The sequence below is a fragment of the Mixophyes fleayi genome, chromosome 8 (genome assembly GCF_038048845.1).
Source record: "Mixophyes fleayi isolate aMixFle1 chromosome 8, aMixFle1.hap1, whole genome shotgun sequence".
NCBI lineage: Eukaryota > Metazoa > Chordata > Amphibia > Anura > Limnodynastidae > Mixophyes > Mixophyes fleayi.
In genome coordinates this window covers 76,238,391-76,257,882 of record NC_134409.1, presented here as the reverse complement: position 1 = coordinate 76,257,882, position 19,492 = coordinate 76,238,391, and the positions used below count along the sequence as shown (strand labels likewise).

The window sequence follows — 19,492 nt, the reverse complement described above, 5'->3', positions numbered from 1 at the left end:
CCCAACTGAAGGACGGTATACAGGGCAGGTATACTGAATGCGAAAACCGAGTTTTCGCAAAGCGCTACCAATAGATCGCAAGGTTTGCTAATAATTAGTATTGGTAGGCTGTGCGATCTAACCGCATGACAACCATCAGTGCGAATTGGTGAAGCAGCTAGGAGGAATTATGTTGGAAAGGCTTGTTGATTGTATCGACTTTGTTCTCCCAGTTATAATAAACTCAGCAGATTTTTGTGGTTTAGCCAGGGTATCGAGGAGCTGATAGCCCTTGGGTCCCACAGTGATATTGTCTGTGTTAGGGGTCCTTGTTTAATACAAGAGGAAGTGAGTGGACGCGGCTTGAGCAAATACGTCCACGGCCAGTAAAAGATCTCTAGCGGTAGAGTGTTTGTAGCAAATTGTTGAAAGCGTTATTAATCAACATGGGTGCTAAGCATACGCTAGAGATGGCCATTGTACTGCCTAAGGAAGGTCTTATTGAGTCAGCGAGATGTTTCATGTGTGAAAAATATGGTGCATACGCAACTGTGTATTGTGACACGTGGGTCGAAATGATCAAAGATTGTGATAGGCCTTTCCCAACAACAGGGAGTCTTAATGCAGAGGTACTAAATACCGTAAAAGATAAAGTACGGTTGATTAAGTCAATGAAAGTGAGAAATACACATAATCATTGTTTAAAATCGTGGCAAATGGAAGGTAACACGTGGCAGAGCAGCGAACACACAGCGGAAGTGAGTATAGCGAAAAATGCGTGTTCAGCGGAAGCAAGTATACCGGAAACAAGCATTCCGGAAGTGTGCGTTGCTAAGCGTGGCGAACTGAGCGCAAACACGCCCCCGACAAATTCGGTCGGGGCGGGAAGTACAGCCAATACCAAAAATGTAAAAACTGTAACTAGTAACTTGTATGTTGTTTTAAGTAATGTTAAAAGTAATGTTTCAGGACAAAGAAAAGGAACGGTCCCACCAGCAGGGGCAGCGGCTGAAAGTGGTGAGAATAATGAAAAGGTTAACACAGGGGGAGACATCCATTGTACTGCAGCAGCAATTTCAGCAACTAGTTTTAGTGATTTGTTAGACTTGCATCCTGTCTGCACAACAGCAGTTCCCAATGGGAAAGCGGACAGAGATACTAATGTTCCCTTGAAACATGTAGCAAAGCATGATCCATGCACTAGGTCTGAAACATTTTCAATTTTGTCTGATTTCCCTGATCCTAGGAAAGATTTGACCAAATGTCAGCAGTTTATTATATATTATGGTAATGTGTACGAGCCAACTAATAACGATTGGCGAGTATTATTGAAGACCTGTCTTCCTCTCAATACTGATATACAAAAGTTCATTAAGGATTGTATGTTGGAGGAGGATGAATCCTTAACCGAGGATGATAATCAGGACAATATTAGACATATAATCACACAGTTGGCCATATATTTTCCAGTGATAGTGGACTGGAGTAAAATTTTTACTATCCAGCAAAAAGATAGTGAAAATGCAACAGACTATTTTTGCAGAGCTCTGATAGCAATGGGCAAATATACTGGGGTACCCGACATAAAAGATAATGTACGCTACAGAGAGGTTGCTGTTAAAGTTCTAATGGATGGCCTCAGGGAAAACTTGAAAAGAAGGGTGCAAACTTCATTACCAAACTGGAGAGGAATCACTGTAAGTGCTCTCAAGGAGTCAGGTATAGGACATGATAAAAGTATAAATGAACAGAAAGAGACACTAAGTGATAGGGTAATGATGGTAAGTATCCCAGCACTAGAGGGACTGCACACACGACCACCAGCATACAACCCACATAACAGGAAACCCAGAATAGTGAGATGTTACAATTGCAGAGAAGAAGGACACATTAGGAGAGATTGTAAAAAGGAAGTGAAACAACATGAGTTGAGGAAGTGTTTTCAATGCAATAAAATAGGACACCTAGCAAAACATTGTGCAGACATGACAGGGACGTGCTTCTACTGCCGTAAGAAGGGACACATGAGTAGGAACTGTGTAGAGAGAAGAATGGATACCTGGGTTGGAAATCACATAGACATCCACAAAGGAGGCGTACACTTCTCTCAGAGGTTCCCCTACAATTGATTGCACACTCTGTAACAACTAATATTTTGGGGGAGAAATATAGCCGACTCAAGAGTTAATCTGTGGTAAGTATTAAGGTGCAAAAATGTAGAAAGAAACTGAGTTTAAAAAGTAATCTTTGTTGATTTTGTTTGTTTGTTTTATGTTGTCAAATGCTTGTTTTCCTAATCGCTGGCCGATGGTAAAGAATGAGAATGCTTGGTTTGTTTGTTGTTTAAAGATAACTATCTTGTCTTTTCTTCACAGATAAAGGCAGACAAAAGAAGTATAGACTAGTGTTTAAAAGGGGTGAGATAGAGAAATAGAAGAATTACTCTTGAAAGACTAATTAACAATAGACAAATGGAACACTCTTTGTTTTAGGCTGCAGTGTCTCATGATAATTTGTTTGGCTGAGAATCATTATCCAACAATGAAGTATATACGTACTTTGCTCCAAAATATCGGTTATGTATCTCAAATGAGTCATCTACAGTTAATTTTTACATTTCTCTATTATAAGTTAGGAAAGTCCATTGAAAAGGTATGTAGTCAATGAGATACCGAGTTCTTAATGAACAAATGACGGACGACGCTGGATTGCACTGTTAAGACCCCCTAGTCAAGTATGGGGAGGGGTCATAGTTAGCAAATAGCTAAGGGGAGCAGTGGAATGAATACAGCCACTTCCCCATAGAGTCAGAGTCCAATCCAGCTGTCATTTTGTTGTAAAAAAATCTCCCTTTCTGCATGTATGTTTGTATTCAAATCTGTATATTCCCATCATTCATTGCTTTCCTATTTCTCATTTTTTTACATAAAGGCTAGTCTCTCTCTCTCTCTCTCTCTCTCTCTCTCTCTCTCTCCCTCTCTCCCTCTCTCTCTCTCCCTCTCTCCCTCTCTCTCCCTCTCTCTCTCTCCCTCTCTCTCTCTCTCTCTCTCTCCCTCCCTCTCTCTCTCTCTCTCTCCCTCTCTCTTTCCCTCTCTCTCTCCCTCTCTCTCTCTCTTTCTGCTCTGGTAGAGATAAAATCAGACACAGTCTCAACAATGGGGCTAAAACATATTTTTATTTTTTTACATAAGACAAATTCAGAGATACACACACTAGATTGACATGAGTTACAGAAACAGTCAGGGGTTTTGTTTTCATGTGTATAGAAACTGCTGATTTTAAGCAGAAAGGTTCTGTTGTGGAAATACGATTCATGTTTTATAGATTGCATATCTGTGTTGTTTTTTTTTGTTTTATGATTCGTGCCTCCTGTTCAAAAATGTGCCTTTATATGGATGCACAAAGGGTGGATAGGAGATTGCTGGAGGTTAGGCATACAGATATGCATCTCTGTATAGAACATTTTTAGTAGGATTTATACCACAAGATACAACATAATGTGAAACCCTAGAAAATGTAGAATTTTCATGTTTTATATTTTTTTACTGTTAGGCAGACATGTACTGGATACTGTTATATTTGAAGAATGTGTTATAGAAATAGACCTCTTTGTCTTTCCCACTTAGTCGAGAAGCTGAATGTGAGGTACTGAGAATGACATGTGAGTTGGCAGAGGGAAAATCGATTGATATACATCGGTCTTCAGCATTTTTCTAGTCTAGGGGGCGATGTTGAGGTGACTGAGAAATCGTTTTATAGCAATACCAGCACATGATTAGGACACTACATAGAGGACTTTATACAGTGACACAGTTACCAACTGAAGTAGCTGGTAGTAAGGTCCACACTTACACACACGACCATACATGGCTGTCACACCAGGGCGAACATAGCTGTCAAATAGACAGCAGGGTATTATGTGACAGTTAACAAATCTGTTTTGTTTTGTTTTTTTGTTGTATTGTTTTAGTTTTAAAATGTGAACACACACACACACATGCACGCATACACATATTGGTTAATATATAAAGATTTGTGTTACCTGAGGAATAAACTTTCTGGAAGGTGAAGAGATGTGGTGAGGAGTCTGGTGGACTCTGGAGAGATGGACAAGGTAGACCAATAGAGCCATCCCATATCCCTCCTGCTGATGGGTTTTCCTCCAGGTAAAACAAATACACGTCATCCAATTACCACCATGCAGGATCCTCAAGTATACACTGGTGTACCAATGAAATATGTCTGGGTAAAGGTGTATTGAAATGTGTCTAATGTATTACTGTGTCATTCTCAAAACTTTTGTTATTCAATGTGATAGTCCTAGAGTTATAATAGATGATAGGGGTATTCATGTTATTGATAATAGAGGTATAATGTATGAGTAGTGGTAACAAATCACATACTTTCAATTAGCCATAAACCAGTGTGAACATAAAGTAGTGGTACTCGGTAGAACGAATTGAATAGAATAAGAGTTGGAACTTGATTGAAGGGACTGATAGCTTCGGCCACTAGTCCTATCCCGCTACCAAAAGATCACTCCTGGGCAGACTCCTAACCTGTCAGTTTTTGAAATGTTCTTGACCCCTCGTGAGATGAGATTGTAACTGGGAGGCTAGGTCAGACCTTGAGAGAAGGTAAATAGTGAGACAGCAACAAGAACGTCCAAAACACTGTTTCCTGAAAGGTCACACTAACTGTCAGGATGTTGGATCGGGAGAGTAAGTTGTGGAGCAGAAATTTCTTAAGCTTAGGTTATTTGACAGGTACCAGGTGTAAGCTACCAGCATCACGGCTTCAAGGGTAGCAGAGACACACTGGTGCCTATTCCACCCACTGCAGAGGGACCAACACTCAGAGAAGGTTCCAAGGGCACTCATGAGTCTGTACTGGAAGGCCTTGAATGCAGTTAGTAGCACCTGAGCCAAAGGCTAAGACTGTTGTCCAGCATGAAGTTGTAGTTTTGCCTGTTTTGTGTTCTCTCATTTCATTTTCTTCTCAGGGCGGTTAATTCATTTGATTATTAGCAGGTGACAGAGACTGGTTCAGGTAATGATAAGGAGGTATTGGGGAGGAAGAAGTTCTGTAGCATAATCGGTCCAGCAAATTACTCTATTCAATTCAGGGGTAAAGGAAAATTTAGAAACCTTGGAGCTTGGAGAAAGTGCGAGGGGCTATTGTCTGAGTAGCATTACATCCGTAAGTACAGCGACCCCATGGTTAGAAAAGAGATACACTCAGCGATGCCAGTCCAGTAATATCCGGACTTGAGCAGGCATCCTTGAGAATGATTATCATTCTTGGGAGGGTAAGGTTTTAGACCAAACAAAGTGCTGGGCGTGCTCACACGTGCCTCAGTGATTATATCAAGTAGGATTAGTTCTCTTTCCACTAAATATTCTTGAGGTACCCGAACTATAGGCGGGAGGTCACTAAGGGAAAAAGTAGGACACCTGGGTCCCTTAGTGTGAAGTCTCCCAATGCTTTGCTAGCCGATCACTGTTAAATCTGAGTAGTGGGAGACTAGGAAGAACGAACAGACAATAGCCCGCCCACAAGTGTTGATGAAAAGAACTGATGACATTATTAGAAGTGTGTATATTAACGCAAGCTGAAGGAGATTGTATATGACATTATTGATAGACAAAGGATGATGCTATTGATTAACATGAAGTGTTTAAATGTATTCTGAGCTTAAAGACATGCGTTGGACAGATGAACCTGTTAAACTTGAAGAACTGTAGTAGAGTATTCTGTATAACTGATACATGTTCTGTTGTACTCTGTACCTTTCCAAATAATGTATTAAGTGTTTTATTGCACCCTTGAAGGGCATACAAAAGGTTATCTCCAAGCTCCAGAAGTGTACGGTTTATAGTAAAAGAAGAAATCGTTTAGAGGATTAAGACTCTCTCTTATGATTACTTGTTTAGATCTACAAACAGCGTGGTCATACACCAAGGGGGATTTGTATTACATAACAATGAAACGTGGTACTGAGATCCTGCATATAACATCTTTAAGGTGATAGTTTATTATACTATCAAAGGGTGGACTGTTGAAGTCGTCTAATTGGATGAACGAAAGTATATTGGTTTAATATTGGTTTGCACCACACGCACGCACACATACGCATTACAACATTTACTTATTTATACAATTCATATTGGTTTCGTTACACTGTAATTTATGAGCAGATAGCATTTGGTTTATTATTAGTTTATATAATATGATTATATGTACATTTTAGTGTTATTAAAGGTTTAGGTAATAGGAAAGGTGTCATGCCTGATATCATATTGAAGCCCTAATCATCAGCAGCTGTCCGGTGCAGTCGGCGAAGAGATCGCACATTGCATACTTTAGTTATTGATATTAGGGAATAAACCTTTGTATGATGCTGGCTATGAAAGGAGCAAACCCCCTGGAGAGACGACCCCCTCCTTTGGATTCCTTAGATTGAATCAGCCTATGAACTGTTTACCCTGAAGCCACCCTGTGCCTGGACCTATGGAAGCAAGCTACATCATCTCTATTGTTCACAATGAAACACTGACTGTATATATTAGCTGCATCCCCCATCAGGGTCAGTCAACTCTGACCACAGTTATCTAACAGATACACTGTTCCATTGGGACCCATGGAAGCGCAGCGATTGCAGCGGTATGTATGTATGTAACTTTTGCTATTGGCTGTGCTGTACTGTACTGTATTATAATATGTTAACGTATTGAATTGTTGACTATTTACATCTGCTAAAATAAACCACCATGTGCTTTGGACACACATACAATTGATTGAGCAATGCTTATTTTAAAACGATAGAATTACTTTAATAGACTTTATGCATATTTATTTTAATACTTATGTAGATTTGGCATATCCATATCTCTGGACAATAACTGCGCTGGATGCTTTTTGTTCTGTATTTCTACTTTTTGTGGACTTGACCTATCCCATATCCAGCTGCACTATTCTCCAGTTACGGTTTATATAATTTCATATACATAGTAGAGCGCCTGATTCTATTTGTTTTTCAACATTTAAAGGTTTGTTTGATTTTTAGATATATTACTTATGGATTACAATAAGATTCGACAATATTTGTGCTTAAATCCTACTGTCTCTGAAACTTCTCACCACCCAAAGCGTGATGAGGAAAGTCAGGGGATAACAATTCATTTCATGCTAGCAAAAGTATTATGCAAAATTAATGGAATAGAAGTACAGTTTTCATGGGGAAGTCTGATTTTTTTTGTTGCAATAGTGCAAAAAGGTGAAGACTTGAATGATATTAAAGTAAAAATGTATTAAATTGAGAATATTTTCTGACCTAAAAAAAGTAGAGAATGAGAATGTTAAGCCACCTTTCGTTTGATCCTAACCAATCTTTACATAAAGCTCTTGATAAATATTTCCTTTACTGAGAAATAAAGCCACAGAAGGCTTGGCGGAGAAAGGTCACAATATTTATTGAAAATAAATCAATTTATGTTGTGGCAAAGAAAAAAGCATGGACAATTTTTCATACCAAAATATAATGACAAAACAGCCCCTAGACGTTTCTAGGCTATGAACAGGGCCACGAAGAGAAATTTAGGACTGCAGTACAGCAACTTCTTGGGGCCCCTTTCATAGCGGCTGAGGGGGATGTTCCTACACCAAGGTTAGTGGCTTCTCTCACAGGCAGGCCCTTTGTACCTGCTCCCTCCCCCCTCTCGGCGCCCCTGGCCGCGAAGCCCCACTTTCCCTCGTTTAGCTCAGTAGCTGGGCCCCGTCCACGCAGACAGTGCTCCATAACCACCCCAAAGGTGAACTTTTACAAATGATAAGCCCCCCTTTTTAGCGGGAGTGTACGCCACCACCAAACAAATGCATCATATATGTATTCTGTTTGGCATGCTTTCACCACACGCTGAGAGCCTTCTTAAAAAAACTCTGGTTATTCCTACAAGTATTAAATTACCCACTATTTATTAGTGAATGTGTGGGAAGTAAAATCTCCAGTGACAAGAGGCAGAAACAACAGCTATGCTTAAGCCTATATAAAATCCTCTTCATCCATGATGTAGAGGACCAGCCGCAAGGCGGTTTGGTCTTTGCTGCGTCTATCTTGCAGGTCGCGGCCCTTACCAGGAGTACCAGGCAAAACCTCTAGAGGAACACGCAAGATGGACAGCAATGGCAGTCCACACATAGAGGAGAGTAGAAGAGAGTGGCGGGTGCCATTGGAATGGCGGGGAAGGACTGAGTGCGATGTCAGCTCTGCGGACAACAGGTTACCCCTGGGATGGCGGCAGAGACAGTTTAGGAAGTGTCAGTTCTGAAGTCAGTAGGTATCACTGGAACGGAGGTGAAGCGCAGAATAGAATGTCAGCTCTGCGGACGACAGTTTACCACTGGGACGGCGGCAGAGACACTTTAGGAAGTGTCAGTTCTGAAGTCAGCAGGTATCACTGGAACGAAGGTGAAAGACCAATTAGAGTGTCAGCTCTGCAGTCAAACAGGAACAAGGGAGCCATGTCTAGCACCAAGAAGGTAACATAAAGAACAAGCACCAAACATCCAGGGGAAGTGCCAAAATATTCAACCAATGGGAGAGGAGCAGAGGAAATGAATAGGACGGGTCTGCGCATGCACAGACCTGAAAAAAGAGGATGGCGGCGGCCAGGACGGAGCATGTGGACGGCGGGGACAGGTAAGAGTGCCAGGTATCGTGTGCGGCCCGATCGCCCGGCGTGTGACAGTTGCCTACTTAAAGATTTTGCTTGGCCAGCACATTGACAGAAGGTGAGAGACCTGATTGGTTTCTTTTTGTCAGCACACAGTTGCCTGACAGGTGTCCCACAATGCTTTTAGATTCAGTTAGATTCAGAATAATGAACGTATAGGCATAGTTGTCCTTTTCTGGTTACTGGATAATATTAAATGTCCTTCTGCATACAGCAGGGATGAGACCCCTGCCCTTACTGGTACATCTCCCTGTCTGTCAGGTAAGTGCAGGATACCTAGGCTAACTTACACAGTGCAGAGTTACAGCAAAAGAAAATGGTTAAAAATATATAAATCTTTAATTATAATTAATTAAATTGTCAATTTATTAAGATCCCTTGAAACAGCAAATTATTTAAAAACAACAGTATAGATTATGGGCATATGTCCGTTTGTGTAATGTATCTTTGCATTTATTTGCACTCCACAGGAGGAGACAAGGGTCATTTATGTATTATTTTACCAGAAGGTCAGATCAGGCATTCAACTTTCTACAGGTAGCAAATGACTTTCCATAAGATAGTATGACATCTCCAGCTATAAAAGGTGGAAACATGCTTAATGTAAAAAGGTTTTATACAATGCATTGCCTACTTCAGCTGCTTTATCTATGTGTAAATGTGTCTTTCTTATGTATGTTATTAAGTTAACATGGTAGCATACTTTTCCTCATTGGCTTCAGGGAGATCCTGGGGGAGGTGGACGTGCGGGTCGGGGCATGACAAATTGCATTATATTGGCCCCACTGCCTACACGATTGTCACAATTTTGGCCAATTACAGCAGGGGGCAGGGCTAAGATGACGTGATATTTGCGTTATTAAGCTCTGCATCCCGCCACTTATCTATTGTGGAGAGAGAGAACCAGGAGGTCTCCCAGATATGCGGAAGTCTCCCAGACATTCCTGGAGACTAGTCAACTATGCGTTAAAGAAAAGCAGCAAATGAATCTATAGAGACTAAAGTGTCTTTTACATTTCTGTCTCCATTACTGAAGTCATGTTGTCTTACCTGTCAGTCTTTGATTAAATCCTGGTCTCCATGAAAATGGCTACCTCCATAGTCATCAATACAGGGACATAGGACAGAATTTCTGAACTGTGTCATTATGCCACAAATGGCGAAGCCGAACCACGTCTTGTACTGGCTCAGCATCAGGGAGAATGCTAGACTCTTCAGGGAATGAGAGAGATCACCCCTATTTCAGGGAGTCTCCCAGACATTCAGGGAGAGTTGGCAAGTATGGGTAGTACTATGTGTGTTACAAAAAAAGAGTTGGGATCTGCGCTTCCCACAAGTGTATAGAAATGGCTGCCTCAAGGAAAAATGAGGGGTGGGTTTCAACCCTCTAGGTTAGACGAATAGAAAAATGGGGGACCTTGTGGCGCCAAAGAGCAAACGATGATGTATGTGTAAAAAATGTCCACTTTATTGGTACATAAATGGAAACAATAAATGAATGGCATACGCATAGCCTGTAACCCAACATACATAAAAAACCGTGGTACCAAACATAGCTGATACCTGCCTATTTCATTCATTGGCTGATGCAACTCCAGCCCACCGTCATGGGACCAATTAGAGAGGCACCTATGACATCAATTGGCTATATAGGGGTATTTCCCCATGAGCCGTCTACCTATCCCTAAGGAAGCCACCAGTGGCGAAACGCGTAGGTTATCACTCACTCTATCTATTTGGCACACAGTGTTCACACGACAGATCGGAAAAAGAACTGTCTACACTCATCCGCATGCGCGATTTCGGGAGTGCACCCAGCTGCGGCCGCGGCCTGCCGTCACTTGCGCCAACACACCATCGTCTCTCCACCCTACCTTGCCGGGAGTATCACTCGATACACAGATCTACTGGAAAAGAAAAAGACATCCATTCAGCCCGGGATTGGGTAAGTTCTATCTACTCCAGTATCCGCAAGTTTGGGCATTCACTCCAGCATGGAGTTTTGTTAAAGACTCGCAGCACCAGCACATTTCGGCTGCAGTGTACCTTATACGGGTCAGTCGGTACACCTTAGAATCCACAGGTCTCTGAATCATTCACCTGTGGAATTGCTGGGAAATTTTTCGAAATTTGGGTTTCAACATTTCACCCATTGGATCAGACTACCTTCACAAGGAGTGACTGTATTCAATGACCATTGCATGCTCTATAGTATGCTCCGATATTCAGTGTTTGTTTGCTGCAGCATATTCTGCTGATACAGGGCATTATAGTCTGTACACTTTGATATACACACGCTATCCAACCCCTCATTTTGGGGAAAGCATTGATACCGATTCATATGGTACTGGGACTTATCACCTCAACCATTGGATTCCATAAACAGAGACTGAGACACTCACCTGTGCCTCATTAGCAGTTTCCTAAACCTTTAGTCTTGATCTGACTAGATGTGAATGAGTTCTCTGTACAGCGCTGCGGAATCAGTGGCGCTATATAAATAAATGGTGATGATGATGATGATGATGTGCACATGTGCAGACTGAACACCTGTCTGTTGCTGGCAAAGATACCTATTGGTTCCTGGTTCTGGCTCTAAACTTGAAAAGGCACTTCCTCCCTTTACTCTGGGCCTGTTGATCGAGTTACCTGTCTGATTAGGTTCCCACCTATTCTGTGAGCTCTCACCTGGATCGTTAGTGCCTCTGCTTTGTTGCTGTTTCAAGGGCTATACTGCTCAAGCTGCACCTGTCTCCGCTGTGTTGCTGTTCCAAGGGCTATACCGCTCAAGCTGCACCTGTCTCTGCTGTGTTGCTGTTCCACGGGCTATACCGCTCAAGCTGCACCTGTCTATGCTGTGTTGCTGTTCCACGGACTATACCGCTCACGCTGCACCTGTCTCCGCTGTGTTGCTGCTCCATGGGCTATACCGCTCAAGCTGCACCTGTCTACTCTGTGTTGCTGTTCCACGTGCTATACCGCTCAAGCTGCACCTGTTTCCGCTGTGTTGCTGACTCCACGGGTCATATTACGCAAGCTGCACCTGCCTTTGTTGTATCGTTGCTCCACGGGCTGGACCGCTTAAGCTACATTGATTGTCCTTGTGCTGTTGCTACACGGGCCGTGCTGCTGACCTTATTGTGTTATTGTCCTGGACTGCATCACTCAAGTCTCATCCACTTTGCATTTGCTCTTGTGGCTCAGTGACATTACAGGTCATATCATCTATCTGCTTGTTCTTCTACTTTTGCTGACTGAACTGTCCTTATTGTCTTTCAAGCATATATGGCACTACAGAGTATCCCGCTCTTGCTGCACCCATTATAACTACATTGCTGCCTGGACTGTTACCTATACCCCTGATGTGGGGCTGCTTTACTGTGGTCCCGTATATATTTGCTGCATTTTCATATCTACTGTGTTGCTGGACTGTTCATGCTACTGCCATATCTGAAGATATCAGATATATTAGCATTGTATTCATTTATACTAAATTGCCAGTGGTACTGCTCACCTTGTTTCCATGTTCCTTGTATCTTATACTGAGACTTTCCTGTTAGTCTTCTAATCATCATTAAATATCCATACTTGCCAACTCTCCCGGAATGTCCAGGAGACTCCAGAATTCTGGCTAGTAGTAGGCAAACCTCCCACATCTGCCCACAGAAATAGAGCCGCAATGACGTGATTATTAGGGAATCACGTCATTTTGGCCCCAAAAGCGATGCAATTAGCTAAGCTCCACCCCCTCCGCTCATACTGCTTCCAGGCACTCCTGGAGGGGCACTTGAAAAAGTAGGCAAGTATGTTGTTATCAGCACACCAAACCCTCATCCTTCACAGACAGCAACAGGAGTAGTGGGATAGATTGGGAGCCCCGAGCCTCAGTCCCACCAATCACATTTCCGGCATGCCAACCAGGAACAAGGATATACATAACTGCTATTATCTCTCACACTAAGGGCGGAACTGAAATATTTTTTATTTCTGCATAACACAGCAATACAAAATATCCTGCTGTTGGTATTTATGAAGCCAGGGCTCATTGGCGAGCTCTGGTGAAGCCCCTCCTAAACTAACTAAATCCTGTTTCACCAGCAGCCTAATGCTGCCGGTGAATGGAGGATCTGAGGCAAGTGGGACCCCGGCGCTGGATTCAGAAATGCTTCTCCGGGGACGATGGAGTCCAGAGGACACCATTAAAAAATGTAAGCTAACACCATCTTGAGATGGCTTTAGTTTTTTAAGGCTAGCATTGAAAAGTCTATGAGGTCTGCAGTGACCAATGTTAAACAGGTTAAGGCAAGAGAAATCTCTAAATTTCTCATGCTTTAAACCATTGATAAATGAAAAGAAGTGCTTTGATGGCCATTCTCTGGAGAAAACAGCAGTTTACTCCAACTTTTTGGCTCATCACAGCCTATTAATTAGACCCCTTAATGCAAGTGTGATTTCAATGCGTTTTAACATCAATAATTTTTATTAAAACTTTAAGAATAAAGGGTAAATGGGTATGGAAAAATAGGGGGGATAAATAGTGGGAAGAAGACATAACATTACATATCAAATCATACGACATATGTGCAAAGACATATGCACAATATTCCAAAAGGGTGGGAGAGTAAACACTATATTAAGGTTTAGCTCGGGGTTGGGAGTAGATCTGGCGGGGCCGTAGTCAGAATGTTATGTGATTTTAGGGGGTGAATTAATCTAGAACCTTCGCCATCAGTTGTAAATTTGTGCCAAGACATTTATTTAACAATTGGGAAGGACGGTGACATAGAATAAGGAGCATCTAATGTCTCCATTTGAAAACTAAAATGGATCTTCGTAATAATTTTGTGAAGGGTGGGGGGAACAGCTGTTTCCAATGTTGCGCAATTGCTGCTCTAGTGGCTACTAAAATATGACCCCAAATATATCTGTAATGTTTGGCCAATTGTTCAGGATATAGATGGAGAATAGCAGCAAGTGGTGTTTTATGCATTTTAATAAATCAACCAAATAGAACTTCAGTATATGTGTGCATATTTATCCCTTCCGCATAATGATGATAAACAGGAACACTGGCTAGAAGGAATAAGCTGTGTTTTGATGAAAAGTGCAGACCATAAAAACTCACATAAATGTATTTATTACCTTGTGTGGAGATATATCTTTGCGTCATAATACTGCACCATATATGCGGGCTTTAGGCTTTTTATATATGACATTGTGAGTGTAATTGTGAAGGAATTACAGACAAGAAAAAAGATAGGCTAAACACAATATAACAAGTGTTTGAGGAACAAAATACTATTCCACACAATTTATTATGGGAAGTGACTGTTTTGTTCACTGCACCTATCGTGGTAACCCTAACAGATTAATTACAACTATAGGGTCTATTTATTAAACTAGTACGGTGTCAAGCAATATGTGCATATTGAAACACTGCTGTAATTTATCATGCCAGGGTTGCTCTAGCTGCCCCGGCGAAATCCTCACTCCTCCATGAACACAATTTACCTCTTTGCCTAAAGCTACCAATGAATGGAGGAAGTGCTATGCGCATACACATAGCACTTCAACAGGTCACGGATCTAGTGAAGCCACAGAGGCTTCAGCTGGATCACATTGAAAATGGAAGGTACCACTATTCTGAGAGCAAAGCTTTTCACAGCTTAATATATTGGATAACTTCACAGTCCCCATGTTGATAAACATTAAATGGGTCATAAATCTATGATTTCTGCTGTGTTGAACCCTTCATATATTATGCTATGGCCATTTGGTGGAGAAAACTGCTAATTGCAAATAGACCTCTATAACATGTTATATGTTGGAGGCAATGTTGCCTGTAATTCAAAGAGTTTATGTATGACTATTACCTTATATATTTGGAATACTGATTTTATTATACACGTGTACCCGATTTGCACCTAATTTTCTCCAGTACACATAACTTCAGAATAGTCTACACTTTGGCGAGACTTTCGCTATTCTTGGACCCAGAAAGGGGCTTTGTCTGTCAGAAAGTGGGCATGTTTCATTGGAATGTGGTTGGGCAGTTGAGTGGTATTGATGTATCTAGGGGGTGTTTTGGTGGATCAGATTGCGGCTTTAGGTTTTTTGAATGTCAGAAGATAAGCATTTCTTAGGGGGAACAATCTGCAATAATACCTCTTATGTGCAATGCAATATGCTGTTTCTACTATAACCGGGCAAGCTCCATTTAAAGAACAGGTTAATGAAGTTCAAATAGCCAGAACAGAAGGCTATGTGTCCCAGCAGTTGTCCTATTCAAAATATAATATTAATTGTCATTGTATACAGGTCTTTTCAGATTCTCTGTGTAGATTGAAATGCAGTGTTCCATCAATGAATTAATGGGGATTTTAATTATGCTTTTTAAAAAAAAACAAAAGAAAAAAAAACACCTCATCATCACAGTTTAGTAAGGTGCTAATGTAGTTTAAACAGTGGTGATATACTGTATGACAATTTAGTAATGAAAGACCATGGTGTTTTTGAGATGTAATTTATACATTACCATTTTCGCAATTTGCTCCATAGAATCCCGGCCAACAGTCACAGGTATAATTTCCTATTGTCTCCATACATTCTCCACGTTGATTGCAAGATAAAGGTTGGCAGCTGGCTATAAGGAAATATTTTCAATATTTGCTGCCTTTGTGGTAATTTATTTTATCACAGATTATCAATATTAATACTTAACCTAAAGCAATTTGTTTGATAAATGAAAGCAAAATTACACTTAAATAATTTCTAACTAAATACAATGAAAATAAGTTTATAGATTTACATAGTTATGCATTACTAAATGCAGAATATCATTACATACTGCATCTAGAAAGATAAAGGTTAATTTAGAAACACACACAGAGTTAATTTACTTTCAAAGTAGCACATTGTGTACCAGTTATATACAGATGAAATAAGAGACACAAATAGAAGGAAGTTTTCTCTGTCCACTCACAGTCATTCATATGTATAATCATTTAGACTAAGCATTGAAACTAGAGATGGTCACTGACCCCCGTGTTTTGGTTTTGGATTCGGTTTTGGATCTGGATTACCGTCGTGTTTTAGTTTTGGTTTTGGTTTTGCAAAACCGCCATTGCGTGTTTTGGTTTTGGTTTTGGTTTTGTTTGGTTTTGTTTTGCTATTTTGTTGGAAAATCAATGTTTTTGGGCCTAAAATAACTCAATTTAGTGCTCCAACTGTTTTAGAGATGAGTAATCTAATTGTAGAGGTAATAAATCATCCAAAAAACAGTTTAATTCCTGGTAGGTAGGCCTTTATTTATTCTACACACAAAACAGATTGTCTTCCTCTCCATCTATGCATATTGGCAATGCAGCCATCGTCTTTGGATGTATATTACACCCTACACTTATAGTTAAATATGTAAAAAAATGGAAAAAGGCAGTTTGCTTTCTGTCCCTATAAGCCCCCCTCCACTTCTTGAAAAAAACAAAAAATTCAGCCATTATAGACTGTACAATATTAATTGAAATGGACAAAGCCAGTTTGGTTTCTGGCTCTATAGGCCCCCCTCCACTTGTCGAAAATACAAAAAAATTCAGCCGTTATAGACTGTACAATATTAATTTAAGTGGAGAAAGACAGTTTGGATTCTGTCTCTCTAGGCTCCCCTCCACTTGTATAAAATACAAAAAAAATCAGCCGTTATAGACTGTACAATATTAATTGAAATGGAGAAAGCCAGTTTGGTTTCTGTCTCTCTAGGCCCCCCTCCACTTGTATAAAATACAAAAAAATTCAGCCGTTATAGAAATGTACAATATTAATTGACATGGAGAAAGCCAGTTTGGTTTCTGTCTCTCTAGGCCCTCCTCCACTTGTATAAAATACCAAAAAATTCAGCCGTTATAGACTGTACAATATTAAGAGAAATGGACAAAGGCAGTTTGGGGTCACTCTGTCTATGACACCCTACCCTTAAGGATAAATTGCCCAAACAGCAGCCTTTCAAGACGGTACGTGATATGGAAATGCCCCAAGTCCCTTTCCTCTTTGGGGGTAGATTGCACCCTACACTTACATAGAAAGTTTTAAAAAGATGTTATCGTCATCATCTTCAGCTTCATCCTCACCCTCATCAAAGTGTACGTCATCATCACAGACTATCAATTCATCGCCGCTTGAATCCGCCATTAGAGAACACTCAGTGCTTGGATGTCTTGGATGGTGAAGGCCTTCCTCGTGGAAGATGTAGTTCATTTTTATAAACATCATTTTCTCAACATTTTTGGGAAGTAACCTTCTACGGCGATCACTAAGTTCCCTGCTGTGCTGAACACTCGTTCAGAGTACACACTGGAGGGTGGGCAGCTTAGGTATTGCAAAGCAAGTTTGTGTTAGGAACTCCACAGTGAAACTCGGAGTCTACTCCGAAAGCCTGGTGTTCGCTGGAGCCCCTAGTGGTGGGGACAGACTTAGCCGCAGGTTGACGGAGGGTCGAGAATCGTATACCGGCTAAGGAGAACCCAGGAGTGGAATGATTGGCGGACAGCAGCGTAGGGATCCGGCAGGGTAAACCAAGGTCAGAGGTCACAAGCACAGGTTCAGAATCCAGGGACAAGCGAGAGATCAGGGGCACAGGCAAAGGAGCAGAATCCGGAAAACAGGCAAATAGTCAGGGTCAGAAGCGAAGGTTCGAGGTCCAGGAACAAGCGAGGGTCATACACGGGAGGTCGGTCACAGGTTAAACACCAAACAGAGAGAGCACAAGCAGGCAGCAGAACTGTGAACAGGACGCTATAACCGGCAGTGAGGTTCAGTCCTCACTGCCTTAAATAGTACTAAGGGCCAATCAGAACAGAGCCCTACTCGCACTCACAGGAATAGCCTTATGCTAATTACTAATGGCCAATGAGGCTACAGGATATCCAACAGGAATAATCAGCCAGGTGGCTGCCTGATAAATTACTGGCATACAGCCAGTAGAAGTGTAGCAGGGCCTCCTCAATCAGCCAATATTGGTTGAGTACTGTGCCCCCTGTGCGCATGCTCCCGGCTGTCTGACAGCTGGCCGGGCGCTGCATGATGTAATCTCCGGCGTCCCGGTTGTTGCTTAGGCAACCGGGACTTCGGGACCGGAAGTGGCGTCCCGGTCGCCATAGCATCGGCCGGGACAGGAGGTGGGAGACAATGAGAGTTGCGACGGTGCCCGCGGCCACCGCGACTACTAACAGTTTGTACATGGGTTTCCAAATGGCCTGCTTTTCTTCCCAGTAAGGAAAGGGACTGTCTGACATTTCCATATCAACTACCTCTTGAAAGTAATCCTCCACCATCCTTTGCATGTTTATACTCGTATTGGATGGAGTTATGGGCATAGTGACAAATTTTTTGGAAAAATCCTTCAAACCAGCCCAGATGTTAAATTGTTCTGGTCTGCCCCTGCGTCTTCCCTGCTTCTTTTTTGGAAATTTTATTTTTTACGAGCAGCAGCAGCTTGAGAAAGTGAAGGAGGACACGTTGTCAAGCCGAGGCCCAGTTCAGTGGCCAATTTGCTGAGCAATAGCTCCTTGCAAAAGTTCTCATCTCGCTCATTTACAAGTAAAGACTCAATGTAGGTTTTAAACCTTGGATCAAGCACAGTGGCCAAAACGTACTGATCCGAGTTCAAGATCTTAATAACTCGAGGATCATTGTGAAGCGAATTAAGTACTTGATCGACAAGGCCAACATACTTTGCTGAATTGCTTGCTTTCAGTTCCTCCTTCATTTTCTCAAGCTGCTTTTGCAATAGTCTAATTAAAGGAATGACTTGGCTCAAACTAGCAGTCTGCACTCACCTCACACGTCACAACTTCAAATGGTTTCAGCACCTTGCACAGGACTGAAAGGATTCCCCACTGTGCAAGAGTGAAATACATCCCCCCTCCTTTCCCAATGTCATGGCTTGTGCAATATGCTTGGATGGCTTTGCGCTGTTCCTCCATCCTCTGAAGAATGTACAGGGTGGAATTCCACCTAGTTACCACCTCTTGCTTAAGTTGGTGGCAGGGCAAGTTAAACTGCTCTTGGAGCTGCTGTAATCTCCTACATGCTGTGGCTGAATGCCTGAAATGGCCTGAAATTTTACGGGCCACCGAAAGCATCTCCTGCACCTCATGGTTATTTCGTAGGAAGCTCTGCACCACCAAGTTGATGGTGTGAGCAAAACAGGGAATATGTTGGAAATCACCCAGCTGTAATGCTCGCACTATATTGTTGGCGTTATCAGAAATGACATACCCTGGGGAGAGTCCGAGTGGTATAAGCCATACATCAATCACATCTCTCAGTTTGCGTAACAAATTGTCAGCCGTATGCCTGTTAGTAAAGCCGGTGATACAAAGAGTGGCCTGCCTGTGACAAATGTAACGTATTGGTGTACATGCTGCTGCTGTTCCTGCTGGTGAAGGTGAATGACCAACCCAGTGGGCTGTCACAGTCATATAGTTTTTGGTTTGGCCACTTCCACTTGTCCACATATCTGTGGTAAAGTGGACAGTGGGCAGAATGGGATTTTTCAGCGCAATCTCTACATTTTTACACACTTTTTGGTATAGTTGTGGAATTGCTTTACGGGAGAAATGGTGTCGCGATGGAATTCTGTAACGTGGACACAAAACCTCAATTAACTTTGAAAAACCAGCTGCGTTTATTGTGGAGATTGGACGCAGATCTAACACTAACATTGCAGCCATGGCGTCTGTGATTCGGTCGGCGACTGGGTGACTGCTGTCATATTTGCTTCCCCT

At 41.8% G+C, this 19,492-nt stretch overlaps 1 protein-coding gene across 3 annotated transcripts in view; it reads right to left on the bottom strand.

Annotated features, from left to right (window-relative positions):
* Positions 1–19,492, bottom strand: part of LOC142099370 (P-selectin-like) — a 416,714-nt gene that overhangs the window by 91,697 nt on the left and 305,525 nt on the right. For all 3 annotated transcript variants that reach the window (XM_075182758.1, XM_075182760.1, XM_075182761.1), the window contains one exon: positions 15,247–15,354. In XM_075182758.1, coding sequence (XP_075038859.1) covers positions 15,247–15,354 — 108 coding nt within the window. The remainder of the gene's footprint in view (positions 1–15,246; positions 15,355–19,492) is intronic.